The 19,412-nt window shown below is 28.1% G+C and overlaps 2 protein-coding genes across 2 annotated transcripts; one reads left to right on the top strand and one right to left on the bottom strand.

Moving 5' to 3' along the window:
* Positions 1–6,892: 6,892 nt before the first annotated feature.
* Positions 6,893–12,683, bottom strand: LOC129297214 (uncharacterized). Its single transcript, XM_054935578.1, has 2 exons — positions 12,496–12,683; positions 6,893–7,319 (listed from the first exon to the last, which is right to left on the bottom strand). Exons 1-2 carry the CDS (start codon positions 12,681–12,683, stop codon positions 6,893–6,895), a joined length of 615 nt encoding a protein of 204 aa, XP_054791553.1.
* A 2,729-nt stretch (positions 12,684–15,412) lies between these two features.
* On the top strand, positions 15,413–16,009 carry LOC129297213 (uncharacterized). The gene has a single exon (XM_054935577.1). The coding sequence runs from the start codon at positions 15,413–15,415 to the stop codon at positions 16,007–16,009; it is 597 nt and encodes a 198-aa protein (XP_054791552.1).
* Positions 16,010–19,412: the final 3,403 nt, after the last annotated feature.

Raw genomic sequence — 19,412 nt, 5'->3', positions numbered from 1 at the left:
ATTTGAGAAATGTTTGTTTGTAAGAAAAGCTCTTTAATTTCTACCATGGTGTATATATGCTTTCATAAAAATGGCTTCAACTCTAGTTACTATGGTAGTCTCTTTTCTATCATAGTAGAGTTTTAAAATATTATTTAAAATCTTTTCTACTGTAGTAAACATTTATTTACGATATTAGTGTTCTGAAAAGTAAATTTTACCCTTTATTACTATAGTAAACTCTTTTCTACCATGGTATATATTTAATAGGTAAAGTTCATTATGAAATTATATAATTTGCAAAAAATTGGTGTAAATTTTAGAGTTTTACAATATATATAATTAGATGTATTAAATAAAATAAAAACATATATAAATAAAAACAATAAAGTTCTAAAATGCATTACACTCAGCTACGTGTAAATGAAAAGCCAAAGTAGCTTTTGGTTTAACTTAAAGATCATTTGGCTCAACGATAATTCAAACGTGATATTTTACACCCAGCTAGCTTTTGGAGCTCATAGTTTGGGCTGTGTTTAATGCAAATGGTATGAAAAGCAAGGTTAGAAGAAAATCATAACGTAATTCAAGCTTTAATGCAAAAAAATAAAAAAAAGATTAGGACAAATTCCCACTTCTAACTAAAATTATTATTCAAGTGGAAAACATCACTTTACTGCCAATCAAAGTAATTGAAAGATGGCAAGAAAAAGAGGTAATTAGAAGCCTAATTCAACCAACTAAAGCTAGCATGAGTAGTAAGGGCTCTTGTTAGTTAAGCAAGTGGTAAGGGGTTTGAATCCCAACTCTTGTGTATGTAGCAATTTAGTTAGGAGAAATCTACTATTTGTATGTCAAATAGTAGTTTGATAATTTGAATGACTAGAAACAAGAATCAAGGCATTACGAAGAATTTGTTAATCAAAGTAACCTGAGATTTAGACTTTGCCAAAACACATGGTTGGCTGAATCAATGATAGCTCATGAAGTTTCACCTAGGAAGCATAATTGAAAATGACGCCGTTTTCTTGATACCTATAGTTATAATTATTTAGATAATGAAATTGTTAGTCCCTCAAGTATGTTTTAACTATCACTTTGGTCCCTCAAATTTAATTTTTGTCAATTTGATTTTTGGAAAAATGACAATAAAATTCCTTTGAATTATATAAATAACAATTTGGTCCATTGAAATGCAATAATTCTATTGAAGTCCATAGAGACTTTTCTATCATTAATAAATTTATATAAATGACCAAATTGTCCTTGTAACAATATCAGGAATTTGACATGCGAACTTGTAATTTGCTATTGCATTGTTGCAAATATAAAAAGAATAGTTGTAATTATTTAAACAAAACTTGTAATCATTACTTGTTATTTCCAACACTTATAGCAATATTAGGAATTTGACATGCAAAGTTGTGATTTGTTGTTGCATTATTGTAATATAAGAAAAAAATTATGATTATTTAAACAAAACTTGTTATTACTATTTTTTAACACTTACAGCTATATCAAAAATATGACATGTGAACTTGTAATTTGTTTTATTACATCATTGCAAATATAAGAAGGAAAGTTCTGATTATTTAAACAAAATTTGTGATCATTTTATTTTCAACAACGGCAATTTGATCATTTTTATAAATTTATTAATGGCAAAAAAGTCCCTAGAGACTTGAGTAGAATTATAGCATTTTGAGGGATTAAATTATCATTTAAATAATTCAAAGAGATTTTATTATCATTTTTCATTGATCTTTTATATTTTCATAAATTATCATATTAGTCTTTTAAGTTTCAAAACAAAAGTTTACACACAGGTAGAATTTGAATTTATGGATTTGGATTTGAATTTTAAATTTAAAAGCTTGCATTTCAAATCTCATTTAAAATCATTTGTTTAAGTGGTTTAAAAGCTTTCAAATAAAGAAGAGGTGAGTTGAGATTCGAAACGAAAATAAAAAATTGAAGGTGATGAATTTATATCTATTTTCAATCAATGAGAGACGATAATGAGAGATAATAAAAGATATGAGACTCATGAGGATATCAAAAGTGAAAACATGAAGAGAACGAATGGTTTGAAGTGATTGAAATTTTAAATGATTCGGTTGTAGAGAAAATTTAAAATTACAAAGAAAATGTAACAAATAATCTAAATCTATAAATTTTGTGTATCAAAATAAGAGATTTGATTCAAAGCCAAAATCCCATTATTCTAAAGACACCATCAAAAAGTGTCAAATATTTTGATAAGTTGACATATGTAGCTAAATAAAAATAAATTATTCCTTAAATAAATTTAATTTTTATTAATGTAGTTCATTACACTATGTTTTATTCTTTTTTTTTTGTTTTTTACCATCATGAGTTTTTGTTCTTTTAACCTAAATAATCACACTTCTTTCAATAACTATGACTACCATCAAAATTATGTTATCCATGTCAGCAGATTTTAACTGTATTACCTCCTATTTAAATGATGAGAAATAAATTGATAATTAGAGCAAACTTAAAGGACTGAATCAATACAAATTAAACTTTAGGGACTTCGTTGGTGATTAACATAAATTTAAGAAACTGAAGTTTTATTATCCCCTCAATTATCAAAATTATAAGAGTTCTCAAGTGGGCCCAATGTGAGTTCAACCGTTTCAACAACTTGACCGTTACAATTAATAAACAAGTCACTCTTTAACCCCATACAAAACCTCGGATGCATGAAAATTCTGGCATTCGCTGAATTACACGAATCGATCGGCCACTCTCAGTCTCTCATTCCTTCCCAGAAAATCACTATCTCAGTCGCTCATTATTCTGACCCAGAAGATGAGTTACTTTTTCTACTTAGTCAATCATTATCTCAGCCGTGTTCTTGATTTTGCTCCAACATTCTTGGGTGATACTTCGTTTCATCTTCTGTTCCTGTTCCGAATGGCTGAAAGGGTTTCTTTTTGCAAGAAGAAGGCATACTCGTAGTCGGCGTAGTAGGCGTAGATGTCGTCGTCTAATGTTATCTATTTTAGTCATCTCCTGCTCCCTTTCTCCCTTGTTCTTCTACGTCATTTTCCGATTATTTTGACGCTTGTAAAAGGTATATTCTGAGGTGTGTTCTTTCCTTTCTAATCATCCAATTTCTCATCAGCCTCGTTCTTCATCTTCTGTTTACGAAGGGCTTCTTGTAGAATTTGTTCAGCCGAAGCAAACGTTCCCTCTGGTATATTTGAACATCTATATATTCTTTTTTTTTTCTTGTTTGATTAACAAATATAAAATCTTATAAATCTTTATTGTATTAACCCTGCGTAATGCTTGATATGAATTATGCAATGGCTTCTTGTTTTTCTTTTTTGGTTTTATTTTACTGTTTATTATTTGTTAATTACAGCTTTTGCTTATTACGAACTCTTTTTTCGCATTTTTGTTTTAGAGAAGTCTTTGGTTTTGTCTCTTGCCAATATGTTTATGTTCCTGTTTTCTTCTTGGTTCTATTTGTATAAATTAACTATTTACTGATGTAGCCACAATATCATTTCACCATAAGCGAGTGTTGATTTTAATGGAACTATTGTAATTTAATTATCTTGTTGCTAGCTTATCCTAGGTAAACTAAGAGTGTGTGTGTGTGTGTGTGTGTTGTTCATCTATATTCATAATTTTTCATGTTTGACTAATAAATATATATAACATCTTATGTATCTTTATATTACACTGCGAAATGATTGACATGAGTATGCACTGATTTCTTTATTTTTTTGGTTTGATTTCACTGTTTATCTTTTATTACATTTTTTGCTAATGATTTAGAGAATTAAAGTCTTAGGTTTTGTCCATGCCAACAGGTTTATGTTTCTGTTTCTGTTTTCTTCTTGGTTCTATTTGTTTGAATTATCTATTTGTAGCTAACCACAGTATGTGTGTGTTGAAAGGCCTATCAAGTTTATGATTTATCATTTTCTATCTTTTCCTTTAGCAGATCATAGCCACTTTCTTTTTCATCTCCAAGAAGAGGAAGATATCAACGACGAAGGCAGAGATTTTTTTTAAAATGGATGCAGATTTTTACATGTTACTGTAATGCCTCATTATGCCTTATTCAAATACACTGTGTGAAGATTTTATATTTTTTCTTGATGAACAGAATATGGATATGCTCGATTATGGGCCACAATGAGTGTAATGCCAAAATATAATGTTGCATTTTGAAGTCTCAGTTGAGAAGTTAACCTTTGCATTTGAATTATGCTTTCCGAATTACTCTCATGTGATTCCTTTTATTCATAACTTATGTTATATATACTTTAGAGGCCTAACTAACCTAACTCTTATTTCTTTGGAATTATTAATAGACACGCCGATTAGATTAACCGTTAATTAATTATACCTCAAGAAATCAATGTCAGTCGTTTTATTTAATTTCAAGTTCTAATTTAATGGACCATGTGAGAATAATGAGTATATATGTTTATCTAATTGACCTATTTGTCATGTGAATTTCACTTTTTCACATTACGTATCCATCTTTTGATGACTTTTACAATGGTTATAACGCGTTAGATTATAACAGGCTCAACTTGTGTCACACTCTCTATATACATTTTACAGTTTTTACATTTTTCAGAAAATTATTTTTTTTCCTTATAGTATTGTTCCCAAAAAAAAAAATGTTTGGAGTAAGTTTTGAAATAAGGACAGGTTCATTTAATCTTATCGGCCACGGACGCACGCATCTGTGTGTGTGTGTGTGTGTGAATTTCGCTCGGGTCATGAATTATATTTAAGGATAATATTAATTATAATTTAAACAGTTGAATTGTTTTAATTTGGTCTTTGCCCATAAATTTTAATTATTAAGTTCAGATTAGATTCATCCAATCCAAAGTTGAGGTCCAAGTTTAATTAATTCTTCTTCTTTTTCCCCCCTTTAATGGCTGAAAGCTCATGAAGCTTTAATGTGAAGAAGAACGAAATATTTTTTTATCATTTTTAATGGAAAAATTATGTATAGATCCCATTTTAAGAGATATATCTATAAATAAATCTCGTAAAATTCATATTTATCTTTTCTTTTTATTTTCTTTATTTTATTATTATTTATTTTATTTTTGGCTTATTTCATTTAGTTTATTATTTATTTTTGCTTAAGGGTAATAGATATGACTTCTGTTTAATGGTGTTTTTTAAATTTTAAGAAATAAAAGGATAATGTTTTTTCTCCTAAAATTTCAATTACACTCAAGTTCTAATGGACTTAGTTGTATAATTTCTTCAAATTTGCGGGACCTATTTATTGATGAGTTCTTTATATGCGTAACTTTCTCTTTTAAAAATGATAAAAATGGTGGAGTGGAAACGCAAGGATACGTTGTTGAGTAGCGATGATGGATATCTTGGGTGGGGTAAACTTTTTTTTTTTTTAAAAAAAAAAACTCCACGGTAAGAACTGAACTCAAGATCCAATTTTAAAGGGAGAATGGCACTTAAATCCCAAAAGAATCATTTTATTCTAATAAAGTTTCAACAAATTTCAAAATATAAGGAAGTCCCTTGATCCTTTGACAAAAATTTAAACTTACAAATTTACAAACTATTTTCTGAAATTTGCAACTCCTATTTTGATTTATAACTCAATTTCCTGTTTTAATTTAAGAACACAATTTTTTTATATAAAACACAATTTTTATATTGAATTTTATAAATTTTTTTATTTAGCTGCAAAAATTTGCAACTTACTCTCTCAAATTTGCAACTTTATTACCATGATTTGCAACTACGTATCTCAATTTTATTTATGAACACAATCTCAATATTTATTTTTCTCATGAGAAATTACTTATTCAATTTCAAGATTTTGCATTTTACTCTCTATAGTTTGTAATTCCATTTACCTTATTTTACAATTCAAATTCTAAATTTTATTTAGATTCAAGATTTCAACCTTGAATTTATAATGTTATTTTGTGAGCTATAAGTATTTGTAACTTAATTTCTCATATTTGCAACTTTCTATCCCAATTTTATTTATAAACACAAAATTTCAATATTAATTTTATTTAAGAAATTTCATTTATGAATTTCTAAACAATAGTTGGAACTCAAGGTGTAAACTAATTAAGGTGAATGGAATTGCACATTAGGTAAATTAGATTGTAAATTCTTAGAATTGAACAAATAATTTCTCTTGAGAAAAATAAACATTGATATTATGTTCATAAATAAAATTGGGATATAAAGTTACAAATTATAGTAGATAAAGTTGCAAATCCAAGAAAATAAATTACAAATTTATCGAACTAAATAAATAATTTTATAAAATTTAATGTCAAAATTTTGTATTTTTTGTAAAAAAATTGTATTCTTAAATTAAATTAGAAAACTGAATTGCAAATTAAAGTAGAAGAAGTTGCAAATTTTAAAAAATAGATTGCAAATTTGGAAGTTTAAATTTTGGTCCTAAGATTAAGGGATGTCCTTTACATTTTGAATTTCTTTGAGGCTTTACAGGAATAAAATAGTTCAATTGAAACTTAAGTGTCACTGCTACAAAATATGAAATTTAAGGGGTATTTTCTACATCGGTTGGAAGGAAAAAGCTGTAGAAAGTTAGGGCGGTGGCATTTTTGTAATAATGGCAACGCATATTATAGTTTTTACAACGGGTGAAATGCGAACCGCTGTAAAAAAGGATTTTTACAGTGGGTGACTAAACACTCGTTGTAGAAAGTCAAGCTTTCTACACCGAGTGACACTCATCGCTGTAGAAAAACACTTTCTACAGTGAGTGTTTATACACTCGTTGTAGAAAGTAATTTAAATTTTTTTCCTTTAGTCCGTGCCTCCCCCTTCATTTTCTCCTCTTCTTCCTCAATCTTGCTTGATAGGTGCCTCCCACTCTACTCCTCCTCCTTCATTTTCTCTTCCCGATCTCGCTACCTCCCTCTGCCTCCTCAGAATCTGCTCTCGCCCCTTGCCCCCTGTCCCTCCTCTTCCCTTTTCGAGCCCCCTCCCCCTTTACCCCTCCCCTATCCCGCGCTGCCTCAGCCCCCGCCCCATCCCCTTCCCCCTCAACCCCACCCCCTCCCTCATCCCCCGTCCCCTCGGCCCCCTCCCGTTGCCCCGCCCTCACCTCCTCGCCCACCCACCTCCCCCTGTCCCGCCCCCTCCCTATCCCCTTCCCCTTCCCCGTGCCCCCTCCACCTCCCCCTGCAGCTGCACCCCTTCCCCCCTTTGCCGCCATTTCCTTCATATTCCCCTCTCCCTGCCTCTTCCTCCTCCTCCTATGGCTTGCTCCTCCTCTTGTTGCTGCCGCCACTCTTGATTGATTAGGTATGGCTCTTAATTTTTATAAAGATAATCTTTTATTTGATTGTATTTTTTGTTAATTTTTTTAATTTATGAGGCTAATATGTGTGTGTGTGTGTGTGTGTGTGTGTGTGATAATGATATTGATTATTGTTGGGATTACTATTAGTGGCTTCATAAAGCCTTAAGTTGTTGCATGTGATCATTAATTTAGTTTAAAATTATCAATTTTCTTTATTAAAATTTTTTAAAAGTCTTGGGAGGTCTAATTTTTAGGGGAGGTTTTGTCAAAATTTTTTAAAATTTATTCTTTCCCCTAAATTATTTAAATTTAATTGTTATTGATATTGATTGTTGTTGGAAGTAATGTTAGTGGCTTCATAAAGCCTTAGGTTGTTGCATATGATCATTAATTTGGTTTAAAATTATCAATTTTCTCTATTAAAATCTTCTAAAAGAAGACGATAGACTCGTACGTATATTTGTGCAAAAATATTAATATAATTTACACTAAATATTTTAGTTACTAACTTGGTGATCTTGAACATAGAGCAATGAAAACATATCAAAATGTAGTCTTGCAAAAGCACGGACATGAGCTCAAGGATCCTACATGGATCGAGCCAAAGGTAATGCTATACTTTATGAATATGTTCAATTACTAATATTTTTTTATTGATTTCTTATGATTTATTCTTATACAGAGCCGTCGACAACCGGTGAAGATGAAATTGTGCGGCCTATATGTGATGAGACATATGCTCAACATTATCACATTGGGCATGACTGAATTTACAAAAGAGGTATATATATTTTTAAGAGTTTTATTTTGTTATGTTATTTGACAGTACATAATAAGTCTCTTTTACAAATTATATTTTAGATGTTTGACAATTTGGATCCATTCCCCAAAGCTGAAATTGAAGACATTCGCATACATTGGACAATTTATTTTGGGGAGAATTTGTGAGTTTTGTAGAAAGTTTCATATAATTTAAGAAGTTTGTTAGTTGTAGACAACTTTTGAAAATATTTGTTAATACAATATTTTGGATAGCTCAATATATAATTTTTAGATAGTTTATAGATAACTTTGAGTTTTGAATAGTTGTTAATTTAATTTTATATTGGAAATTATAAATAAATTGTGCTATCTGATTTGGCTGTGGTAATTTTTTTGTACAGAGTAGAGAAATTTTAAAAATATGAACATTTATTTTAAAAATAAAATGCACTTTTTACAGCGGTTATTACTATAACTAGTGTAGAATTGTAATTTTTACATCAGTTATGGTAATAATTGGTGTAAAATAGCAAACTTTCTACATCGGTTGGAAGTGAAACTGGTGTAGAAAGTCAACTTTCTACACCGGTTGGACTGTCACTTGGTGTAGAAAGTGGACTTTCTACACCGGTTGGAACCCAACCAGTGTAGAAAGTATTTTCTACACCAGTTGGAAGTCCAAAGGTATAGAAAGTCAACTTTCTATACTAGTTGCACTTCTAACTGGTGTAGAAAGTACTCCAATTTTTAATTTTTCAATTGTTGAACTATTTTCTACATCGGTTATGGTTAGCCGACGTAGAATATGTATTTTTTACAGTGGTCGTATAACCGATGTAGAAAGTTAGACTTTCTACATCCTATGTAACAACACCACCTATTTAACCACTGTAAAAAGTCATTTTTAGCCACTGTAAAAAGTCATTTTTATAGTAGTGTGTCATTCTCTCAATTTTAAAAACATAAAATAACAATTATTACAAAAAAAATTGACTTTCAATTGCTGAAAGCTAAAAGGTCACTGTTGAAAGTTTTAAGTGATGACAAAAAGTCGTTACAATGTCACTGCGAGAACTTTTATCATTGATTCTATCTATTAAAAATCGGTGGCAATAAATGTCACCATAGAAAAGAAAACTTGTCATCACAAAAAGATAGTTGCCGCAAAAAATTGAGAATTGGTAGCAACAAATGTTGCTACAGAAACCACACATCAGCAGTGATTTTTTTCTCATCATTGAAAAGTAATGCTAGTTTTATCTACCCACATGGGCCATGTCATCCTTCCATATGACGTCATATCATCCTCCACATATCGTCCCTACCTCACACCATGTGTCATCATATCACCAATTTATATTTTTATTTCATGACTTCCCTCTTTTAAGGTTTGAAAGCATGACTTCCTCCTTTTATTTCCCACCATGTTGCCATTGAGTTGGAATAAACCTACAGTCTATTATTACATAATTAAATAAATAAATAAATAAATAAATAAATAATAAATATATAACACTATACAAACACACATATATTTTAAATATTAAATATTATAAAATATCATTACTATCATTAAATACTTCAATTTAATTCTTTTAATTTATTAAAATTTTAAAATATATTATTTATTTTGTCTAATGTAAAAAATAAATGTAATTGATGATACAATATCATTTGAATTATTTATTTTATTTTTTACTTCTTGAGGTTATTATATTATTTATTTTGACACTCATATTTATGACTATAATATAAAAAATGTCTAAGAATAAATAGTAAAAATATACTCCCTCTGTTAGAAAATATAAGGCATTTTTTGAAGAGTTAGATGTTAAAAAATGTAAGACATTTTTAGCCTTTCAATGTGTAATTATTGTCTTTTTTTTTTAAAAGTACCTCTATTGATAATGGCTTTATATTTATTGGAGGGCATTTGATAGGGGTAAATATAAAAAGGTAAGGTTAATTGAAAAGTAGGTAACTACTTTATTGGGGGTGAGATTTGATTAAAAATGCTTTACATTTTTAAACAAATGGAGTAGATGATTATACATTAGTTCATAATTATTTATTTTTCTAGCTAGTTTTATTTAAAATGTTATTTTTACTTTTAATTAACAATAACTCTTAAGTAATGTAATTGGCTTGGTTTTACATTACATTTTACATTTTAATTAGTTTTTATTTTTAAATTATAATTTTATAAGAAAAATATACACTATATTATCTATTTTTTTTCATTTATATCGCAAGATAGCATAAAAAAATATCATATAGTATCACATATATAGATATATGTCATATATTGTAAAAGTTAAAAGTAGAATTTTAGAATATTTTATTTTTCTTCTTTTCATCTTTCTCTTTTCTATCATTAGTCATCAAATTGAGAATACCTAAATTGCCATCAAACTTTAAAGTTACTGATTTTAAATGTAGAATTTAAATTAAAAAAATTAGATTAGATGAAATATCATTCTATAAATGAATAAATTTAACTATCACATGTCTAATTATTGTAAATAAGTAGTGTTATTATTTAAAATATCAATTTAATCATTAAATATTTGAAAATAGAGACTCAATTTAGTTAGGTTTTTGAATAAATTAAAATATCAAATGTTAGATTTTTGAATGAATTTATTACTTTACATAAGGATATGTATTTAGTTAGACTTTGTGTTAATTGACCAAAACCAATTGACCAAATTGCCTAAATATTTGGACTGAATCAAACAAAATAATACTTGATAACAAAAATTGACGTAAAATAACATGGTTCGACTTAATTCTTTAGCTTGGCTCATTAGCATTAAATAATACCTTAACCTTATCTTAAAATAATTGTATTATTTTAAAGTTACAATTTAACCATAAAATATATTAAATGAAAGATGATTAAATTATTTTATATATTCTTTATAAAATTACGATCATACAACAAATTTAATGTCTTAAAATGTTAAATATTAGATTAAAAAAATAAAAATTATGATGGTAATATGAAAATCAAACTTCTAGCGGCGACTCTAAAAAGTCACCACTAATTGTCAACTTTCAATGGCGACTTATATGTCACCACTGAAATTTAGACTTTCAACAATAATATGCACTTGTTGCTGCTAAAAGTCTAACAATCTTCATTGACTATATATTGTCATTACAAAAAATCACCCTTTCAATGATGACTTTGAATATTGCTGTAGAAAGTCAAACTTTTAGTAATAACTTTTATTATTGCCGCAGATTGTTCATTTTTAGTGACGATTCTCTTTTTAGAGTCATCGCTAAAAGTTGTTGTTGAATTTTTTTTTTGTAGTGAATTAAGGACCTTGTAATTAGATTAACTCGAAATAAGGACTTACAAGTTGTGAATAGAGAAGTTTGAATAAAATTTTAAAATTTTCATTAATTACCTTATAGAATCCTTATTTGTGTCATTTTCTCCTATTTTAAATTTTTAATATCTCTTTCAATATTTCTCAACTGTTATTCGTCATATATATAATTTATACATTTGATGCTTAAAATGAAATTAAAAAATATGATTATCCTTTTAGTTATTTCAACCCTTTTGTAAATAAAGCTCAACACATATATGGGCAAATCTACCCCTTTCACATGTATGCGTGATCAAATCAGTCTTCAACATTTCTCATCATGACATAAAGAGGAATATTCTTATCCAACAGTTTAATAATAAGAAATTTTCTCCATGGTGCACGCCACATTTCATATTCCTCTTGAGAAATCTCCATCATCACACGGTCGTCTGAATATTTCTCTCAATCACTACAACATTTTTAACCTATAACAACACTTTGGTTTACAACAATTCTAAAAGTATTGTCTAATGTCTGGATAAATAACAGTCTTCATGTATTGAGATTAGTCCTCACTTTAAGCAACAACTATTTGGTAATGACTGAAAATTGCACTCTAAAGTAAATTAAGCAATAGTTTGCAATAAAATTCTAGAATAGGTAACTTATAAATTGTTGCCTATAAAACCCTTCTTATTGCAACATTTAAAAACTGTTCCCTATTATATTCCATTAGGCAAACGAAAAAAAATTGATGCTTTTAAATGTTGCTTTTTACAACAGTGAAGAACTCTTGCATATTGTTTACGTTTATAAAAAAAACTATTTACTTTTATTTTTTATCCATTTTTTGACATATTCTTCTAATTTTATTTATTAAATTAATTCAATAGTTACTTTAAAAATATCTCTACATATAATAGTAATGTTAGAAAATGGTTAGAGGCTTGACTTATATTTAAGAGGTTCAAGGTTCAAATTCTAGGTAGGGCAGAAATATTTAATTTTGCCTATTGGAAGTTTACTGAACAATTCTTAAGTGTTGCTTATTCTTATAAAAAAACAACAGTATTTTTCAATTGTTGCATATTTCAGCGTTACCTGTTGTCTAAGGCAACACTTTTTGAATCTCTCCATACAGCATCAAAAACACAACTACCCTTGCCATCTTTGAAACCAGTACCCATATCCAGATCCATTAATTTACCTTTGAAGGAGATATAGATCATTCTCCAAACCTCCAGAAACAGCCTTCTCAAAATCATTCGCCTTTCTTCAAATCTCCGCATCCAATACTCTCAGAGCCACTAATCTTGACTTTGTTTTCTTCAAGAAACTACTAAAAGTAAATTAATCAATTTAGGTAAACAGTATCCAGTCAACTTACTTTTGCCATCAAACTTTATATTGGGGGCCATTAACCAAACATATATATCTGTTTGGATTAGCTTTTGTAAAGCTGAAGTTTTCATAAATTTAAGTTTGCAATATAAATTAATTGAAAATATGACCCAGAAAAAAAAAAGACAAACTTTTGACCCACTTAATATCTCAGCTAGTGTCAAAGAATTGAATTCGGGAAATGACAGAAAAATATTCTTGAAATACGTAAATGAAAATAAAATCTCTTAAAATGCCATAATTTTTAGGAGCTTTTCTGACATTAATATTTTTGATAAAATTATTAGTTTAAAATAAACAAATTGTACAGTAAAATTGTAATTGTTTATTTTATTTTGGTCATTTCGTGTGATCTTATTTATTTATTCATTTATTTTGCATATAGGAGGGGGAACTTTTTTTCATTTTTCGATTAAATTATGATGAGGGAACACCCTTCGTATTTTCAATTATGGGTTAATTTATTCAATTATTTTATTTAGCCTGTATAAGTGCATTGCCCAGATAAAATTTGTATTTTGAATACAGTGTGCTGTTGCTGAGTTGATAGAAATACCCCAAGAAGAGCATTGATTTTGAATGGATGCTATGCAAATAAACGGAGAATCATAAGTCAAATAAAATATAATCCATAAATTATATAATTACGCATCATTTTTGCCTAACGTTTAATTCAATATACCCACCATCCTTTAGTGCATCAATTTTTTCCAACATAATTTTTTTTAACAACGAACAGACCTTAAGCTGAGGTCTTTATGATTCAGAAATATAGTTCTGTAATAAAATCATGTGTACGACATTTTTTTACAAAAGGGAAAAAGTAAAATAATGAATTATTTTAATTCAGAAATATTGTTCAACCTAATATTTTTTATTTTTAGAATTTTAATTTATACATAATAATAAATTTTAAATAAATAATTTGTTGCTTATATGCTTAACATCTAAGAAAATAATAAATTCTAAAAAAGAATAAGTGTTGTTTATATTTTCTCTATGTATGTGGTAATAAATTTAAAAGCAGGACATGTTTAAATTTCAATTTGCCTTTAGAATAACATGCGTTTCAATAACAGATTATTCTTTATAATTTTAATATGCTGAGTAACAAATAATAAAATGATCAAACAGGTTAAAATTAGTTCATGCTCTTAAATTTCTAGAATTACTCTCAATGGAATTTATTAAATAGAAAGTACTGACTTATATTGATGTTGTTTAATTAGTTAAAAAAAAAATAAATCAAGAAGCATTAAGAAATTTTATAAAGTCTCAAGTTAAAAATTATAGAAAATTTTCTGATAATAATTAAAGACAGAAGGAATGAGTTATAAATATTTGTTCAAGGAGTATTTTTTAATCTTTGACGTCTTTTATTATAGTTACTGTTCACAAATTTTCCTTTTTTTTAATTAACGAAACAAATATATTTCAAAAAAATATTAGGAAAAATTACAAATAGGTTCCGTAGAGTAGACTTATTCACAAATAAGTTCCAAAAAATTTAAAAATGACAGCCAAGTCCTTGGGACCTGAGTGCAGTGTGAAATTAGGCTACGAAGACAATAATAACCCTATTAAACATATATTACATCAATTTATAACTGCTTTATTATCAATTTATAAATATAATTTTAACTTTTTATAACTTTAACTTCACATATTCAATACCTAAACAATCATTTATTATTAATAAAGTTTAACATTAACCGTTTGCAGCTATTTTATTATTAATTTATAATTATAATTTTAACTTTTTATAACTATAATTTTACTTATTCAATAGTTAAACCAATCAATTTAATTTAATTATTGGATATACATGAAGTTAGAACTGTAAAAAGTTGAAGTTATAATTATAAATTGCTGATTAAGTAGTTATAAATTAATTATTTGATAGATTTAATGTACGTTTAATAGGGGCATTATTATTTTTGTAGTCTAATTTCAAATTACACTTAAGTCCTAAGAGACCTAGCTGTGGTTTTTGAATTTCGTAGGACATATTTGTAAATAAGTCAGCTTCATGCAATCTATATGTAATTTTTCCAAAATATTATGATTATGTTTGGAAAAAATAATTATAGAAATTGAAGGAAAAAAGAGCGGGCTACTCCACAAGTTGTGCTAGTTAATTCATGACAGGCTCTGGTTAGTGCGAGCAGGGAAAAAGTTGCCTCTGAAAAAGCTCCTATTTTTTCAACCCAATTCACAACATTTTGGTAGATTGAACCTGTGAGCTCAACTCATATTACCACCTCTATTTGAGATGACAAAGAAGGTTCTTGTTGAAATTTCCGAAACATTACTTACATGTCAGTTCAACTTCATATATATATATATAGTTATAGCTAGGTCAATCAAGCTGTCAATTTTGAATTCTACAATAGTCTAATATAATGACGATGATAAGGAAATTCTTTACCAAGTCTCTATTCAAAGTTTTCCACTAGGAAGTCCAAAGGGGAAAAAGAAAAGAAATTATCATATCTCTTGATACTACAAATTAACACGAGCCTCATCCAAATCAAACAAACATATCACACATTCATTTTGATTTCAGAATTCTCTCGTTGGAGATTACCCCAAAAAGTTGATCCAATCATCATATCACATGGCAAGTTTGGGAACGATACAGAGAATTCCCAACTCATCAAAATCACCTTCATCGACCGACGAACCCTATGAACCAAAAGCACCCGATGAAAAGCAGTTCAGTGACTTCAACTTTTATTGTCCTCTCAACATTCCATTAACCCTAGAAGCTGCAGCTCTTCGGATCATCAGAAACTTGGGCAATTTAGGGTTATATTACACACTTTTTGTCTGGATCATACTCTTCATAACCCTAATCCCTGCACGCGAAGTTTCCTTGATTCTTCTGGTTATCATGACCTATGTGACAACGTTGTACTTGCTGCTATTAAGGGCACACCCTAATTCTTACCTCCTTCACAGAGTTTTAGACAAAAGGTTTGTTTTGGCTTTACTTGCCATTGCAACTATGGTTCAACTTATTTTAACAAGCGCAGAGATTCATCTGGGTGTGACTTTAGCATGTTCTATGCCTATTGTTTTTCTTCATGCGGTTTTGTGGATTAGTTATCAAGAGGTTATTTCTGAGAACCACTTTGAGGCTTCTAGTGTTGCAGAACTTGCTCCTCTTTCTGACAGAAGTAAAAATGGACGAGAGGGCCCAGATATGGTGTGATATTAATTTGCCTCTTCATAATCCTGGAGTCTCTTTTTGACATACTATACTATACATGGATGCTTTTCAAATGTTTATGTTGGTCTTGAATTTTGAGTAACAAATAAAATACTCAGATTTCCCTCTGAGCAGCTTGTACCTTGTGCTGAAGTGATGGAGTTTGTTTGTTTTTTTTTTTGGTTGTTTTAGTAAAAAATATTGGACACTTGACTTCACTGCTGTAATTAACAATTGAATTATATTGGGAAAATTGATGCATGGAAAGATGATGTTGATGGGAAATTGAATAGAAAAAAGATGATATGTAATATAATTTATGGAATTATTCTATTTCACTTAAGAATATTCTCCGTTGATTTGTATATATAGTCAGAATAAAATTATGGGTTGACAGAATACGCGCTTTCCTATGTCCTCTAGATTGTGTGAATCTTGCAAGGGATGGGAGACGACTGTACGTAGTTCTAAGGGATTGTGTGGAGACTTATTTACAAATAATTCCAACAAAATTTATTCAAGATTTACATATTTAGCCTATGAGTTGTTTAATGTTAGATTTAATTAATAAAACTCTTAACAATTAATTTGGTTTTTACTTACAAATGAAATTTAATTCAGTTTGCAAGTGAAAAAATCATAATTCAGAAGCTAGAATTCTTGTTTAATGCTAGATATAACAATACATAAGTCTCCATGTTATATCAGCATTATACAAGGAAAAATTAACTTATGAATTACAAATTTTACTTATTTGTTGTGATGTTGCAGTTGCGTATGAAAGCCACATTAACATGGGCAATATTATCTTTGTATCTCAACCTCAAACTACACTCATATTTCAAGGGACTTAATTTTACGTAGTTTTTAAATTTTGCAAGATTTATTTATTAATTTGTTATATGGGATATATGTGATTTTCCCTAAAACAATTTTCTAGATTATAAAAATTTTATTAGTATTATAAATACATAAAAACTAGTTTATATTAAAGATTAAGAAAATTGGGAGAAATCTATGGTTGATATTTAGTTTATATTAGCCCTTTGAGATACATGTATATGTTACTTGTATTCTTATGGGCATCATATATTAACTTTACTTTGTTATCATGCGTACGTAGAGATCACGAGTAATTTCTATTTAGCCTTTGGGAAAAGAGGTAACCATGTTATTTACTTTGAAGGCTTGTTTGTATGATTAGAGTATTATTTATATACTTATAGAGAAAATATTGTGTGTGTGTGTGTGTGTGTTTTGCTACGTATAATAACCTGTATTAGTATTATATAATTTTGTAAACTGTTGTTGAGTGGGATGATTGTTGTTACTCTGATTTTTTTCCGAACTATGTATATATATGTTTTATGAACGATATAGTCATAATTTTGGAAAATGATGCCATGTTTGCCTTGCATATGTTTGGAGGTTGCTTTGATGGAAGGTTATTTGTTTCCATGATTTTGATCATGTGATCTACCTCCATCTTTTGCACTTTAGTTGGCCATTCTTAGAACTCTTGGTATCTCAACTAGAGAGAGCTCTTGGGACAGGACACTTTTATAAGGACTTTTAAGGAGAGGAAACACATAATGGTTCAGTGGTGAGTACTGAGCCTATAGTCGGGCTGCAGCTTGCCATTAAAGGGTTCTACCAATAAAGAACTCACAAATTGTTATTGAAAGTATTAATTTTTGTATTTTTCTACATTAATATTCAATGTTTATGACTGATGACAGTACTGTTAGATAAGGCCTGAGGCCATGGGATTTGCATTACTATTTTATCTAGAGTAATTATTTTATTATGCAATTTCTATGTTGAGAATTTTATTGTGGAATACTCCCTTCGTCCCTATATATAAGAAGTCTTTTAAAACTTTTTTTTGTCCCTAAATATAAGAAGTTATTAGCATATTTTCTAATGAATGGACTATTATTCTCTTATTAAATTGAAAAGAGAAAAAGATAAGTATTTTCATAAATTTGCTTTGAAAAAAATTTATTTTTTATTTATAATAATTAGGGGAAAAATTAGAATGTTGTTATACTTTTAATTAGATAACCAACTTTTATTAGTTTGCATGATTTGATTAAAAATATCTTATAAATAAAAACGGAAGGAGTAAATGTTTAAATAATTGATTGTGTTCCCAGATTTTGAGAAAGTGAGTAATTATTTTCAAGTTCTTTTCTACCTACCATATTATACTCTTTCTTATGATAGTAGAGCATTGTTTATTGATTTTGAATTTTATGTTTAAACTTTTATAATTTTGATAGCATTTTTTCTAGTTTAACCTTTTTCCATCAAGGTTGATTTTAAAGTATCTATTTCATTAGGTGAACCTCTTTATAAATACAGTAGCTTACTGAAATATAGTTTAACTCTTTTTTATAGCATGGTTACGTTTAAATAAATTTGAGAAAAATGGTTTTAAAATTTTATATAATGGTAATTGATTTTATGGGTTTAATTCTTTTATTGCCATGATATTTGTTTAAATTTTTAGGTTGTAAGGATTATATGTTACTCCCTCTGTTCAAAAATATATGGCATCTTTAATAGAATTTTACCTCTCAATAAAGTAGTTACCTACTTTTAAACTAACATTATCTTTTTATATTTGTCCTTATTAAATACCCTATAATAAATATAAAGTCATTATCAATAGAAGTACTTTTGAAAAAAGACAATAATTACACATTGAAAGATTAAAAATACCTTACATTTTTTAAACATCCAACTCCTTAAAAAAATGCCTTATATTTTTGAATGGAGGGAGTATATTTTTCTTGATACATTATGTGTAAGAGTAATTACTAGTTATCCTAATAAATTTTTTAAAATTTTGTTTAGTTAACTATTTAATTATAAATTCATTACATTTTAGAATATCTAGATTTAATCTGGATAGTTCATATTTAATCTCAATCTCTTAGAGGTAAATATTTAATGATATGATCTGGATTGTCTAGATTTAATCTCAACAGTTTAGTTTTAAATTTTTTTATTTTTATTTAATGTTTATCAAAATAAATTTATAATTTTTTTTAGTAAAATTGTTCAACTTTAGACAGATTAAATTGTCCAAATTTAATATTAAAAATGTTTACATTTTTTATAAATTGACTATCTAGAGTTACTTTGGAATGGCCAGATTTAATAAATTTTTATTTTGATAAATATAATATTAAAAATAAAGGCAATGTCTTAACTAGCTTTTCCCAATTTTTTTAATTACAATTTAAAATTTTTGAAGCTGAACATTCTAGAACAAATCTATAAAGTCAATTTATGAAAAATATAACAAATTAATATTAAATTTGGTCCTTTTAGATTTATTGAACATTTTATAACTTTTTATTTGATAAAAAAAAAAAAATCTAAATCTAAATCATCTAAA

Source organism: Prosopis cineraria, unplaced genomic scaffold, assembly GCF_029017545.1.
Source record: "Prosopis cineraria cultivar Desert tree isolate PC_DT_omini unplaced genomic scaffold, ASM2901754v1 PC468, whole genome shotgun sequence".
In the NCBI taxonomy this organism is placed as follows: Eukaryota; Viridiplantae; Streptophyta; class Magnoliopsida; order Fabales; family Fabaceae; genus Prosopis; species Prosopis cineraria.
This window is presented reverse-complemented; position numbering and strand designations above follow the sequence as displayed.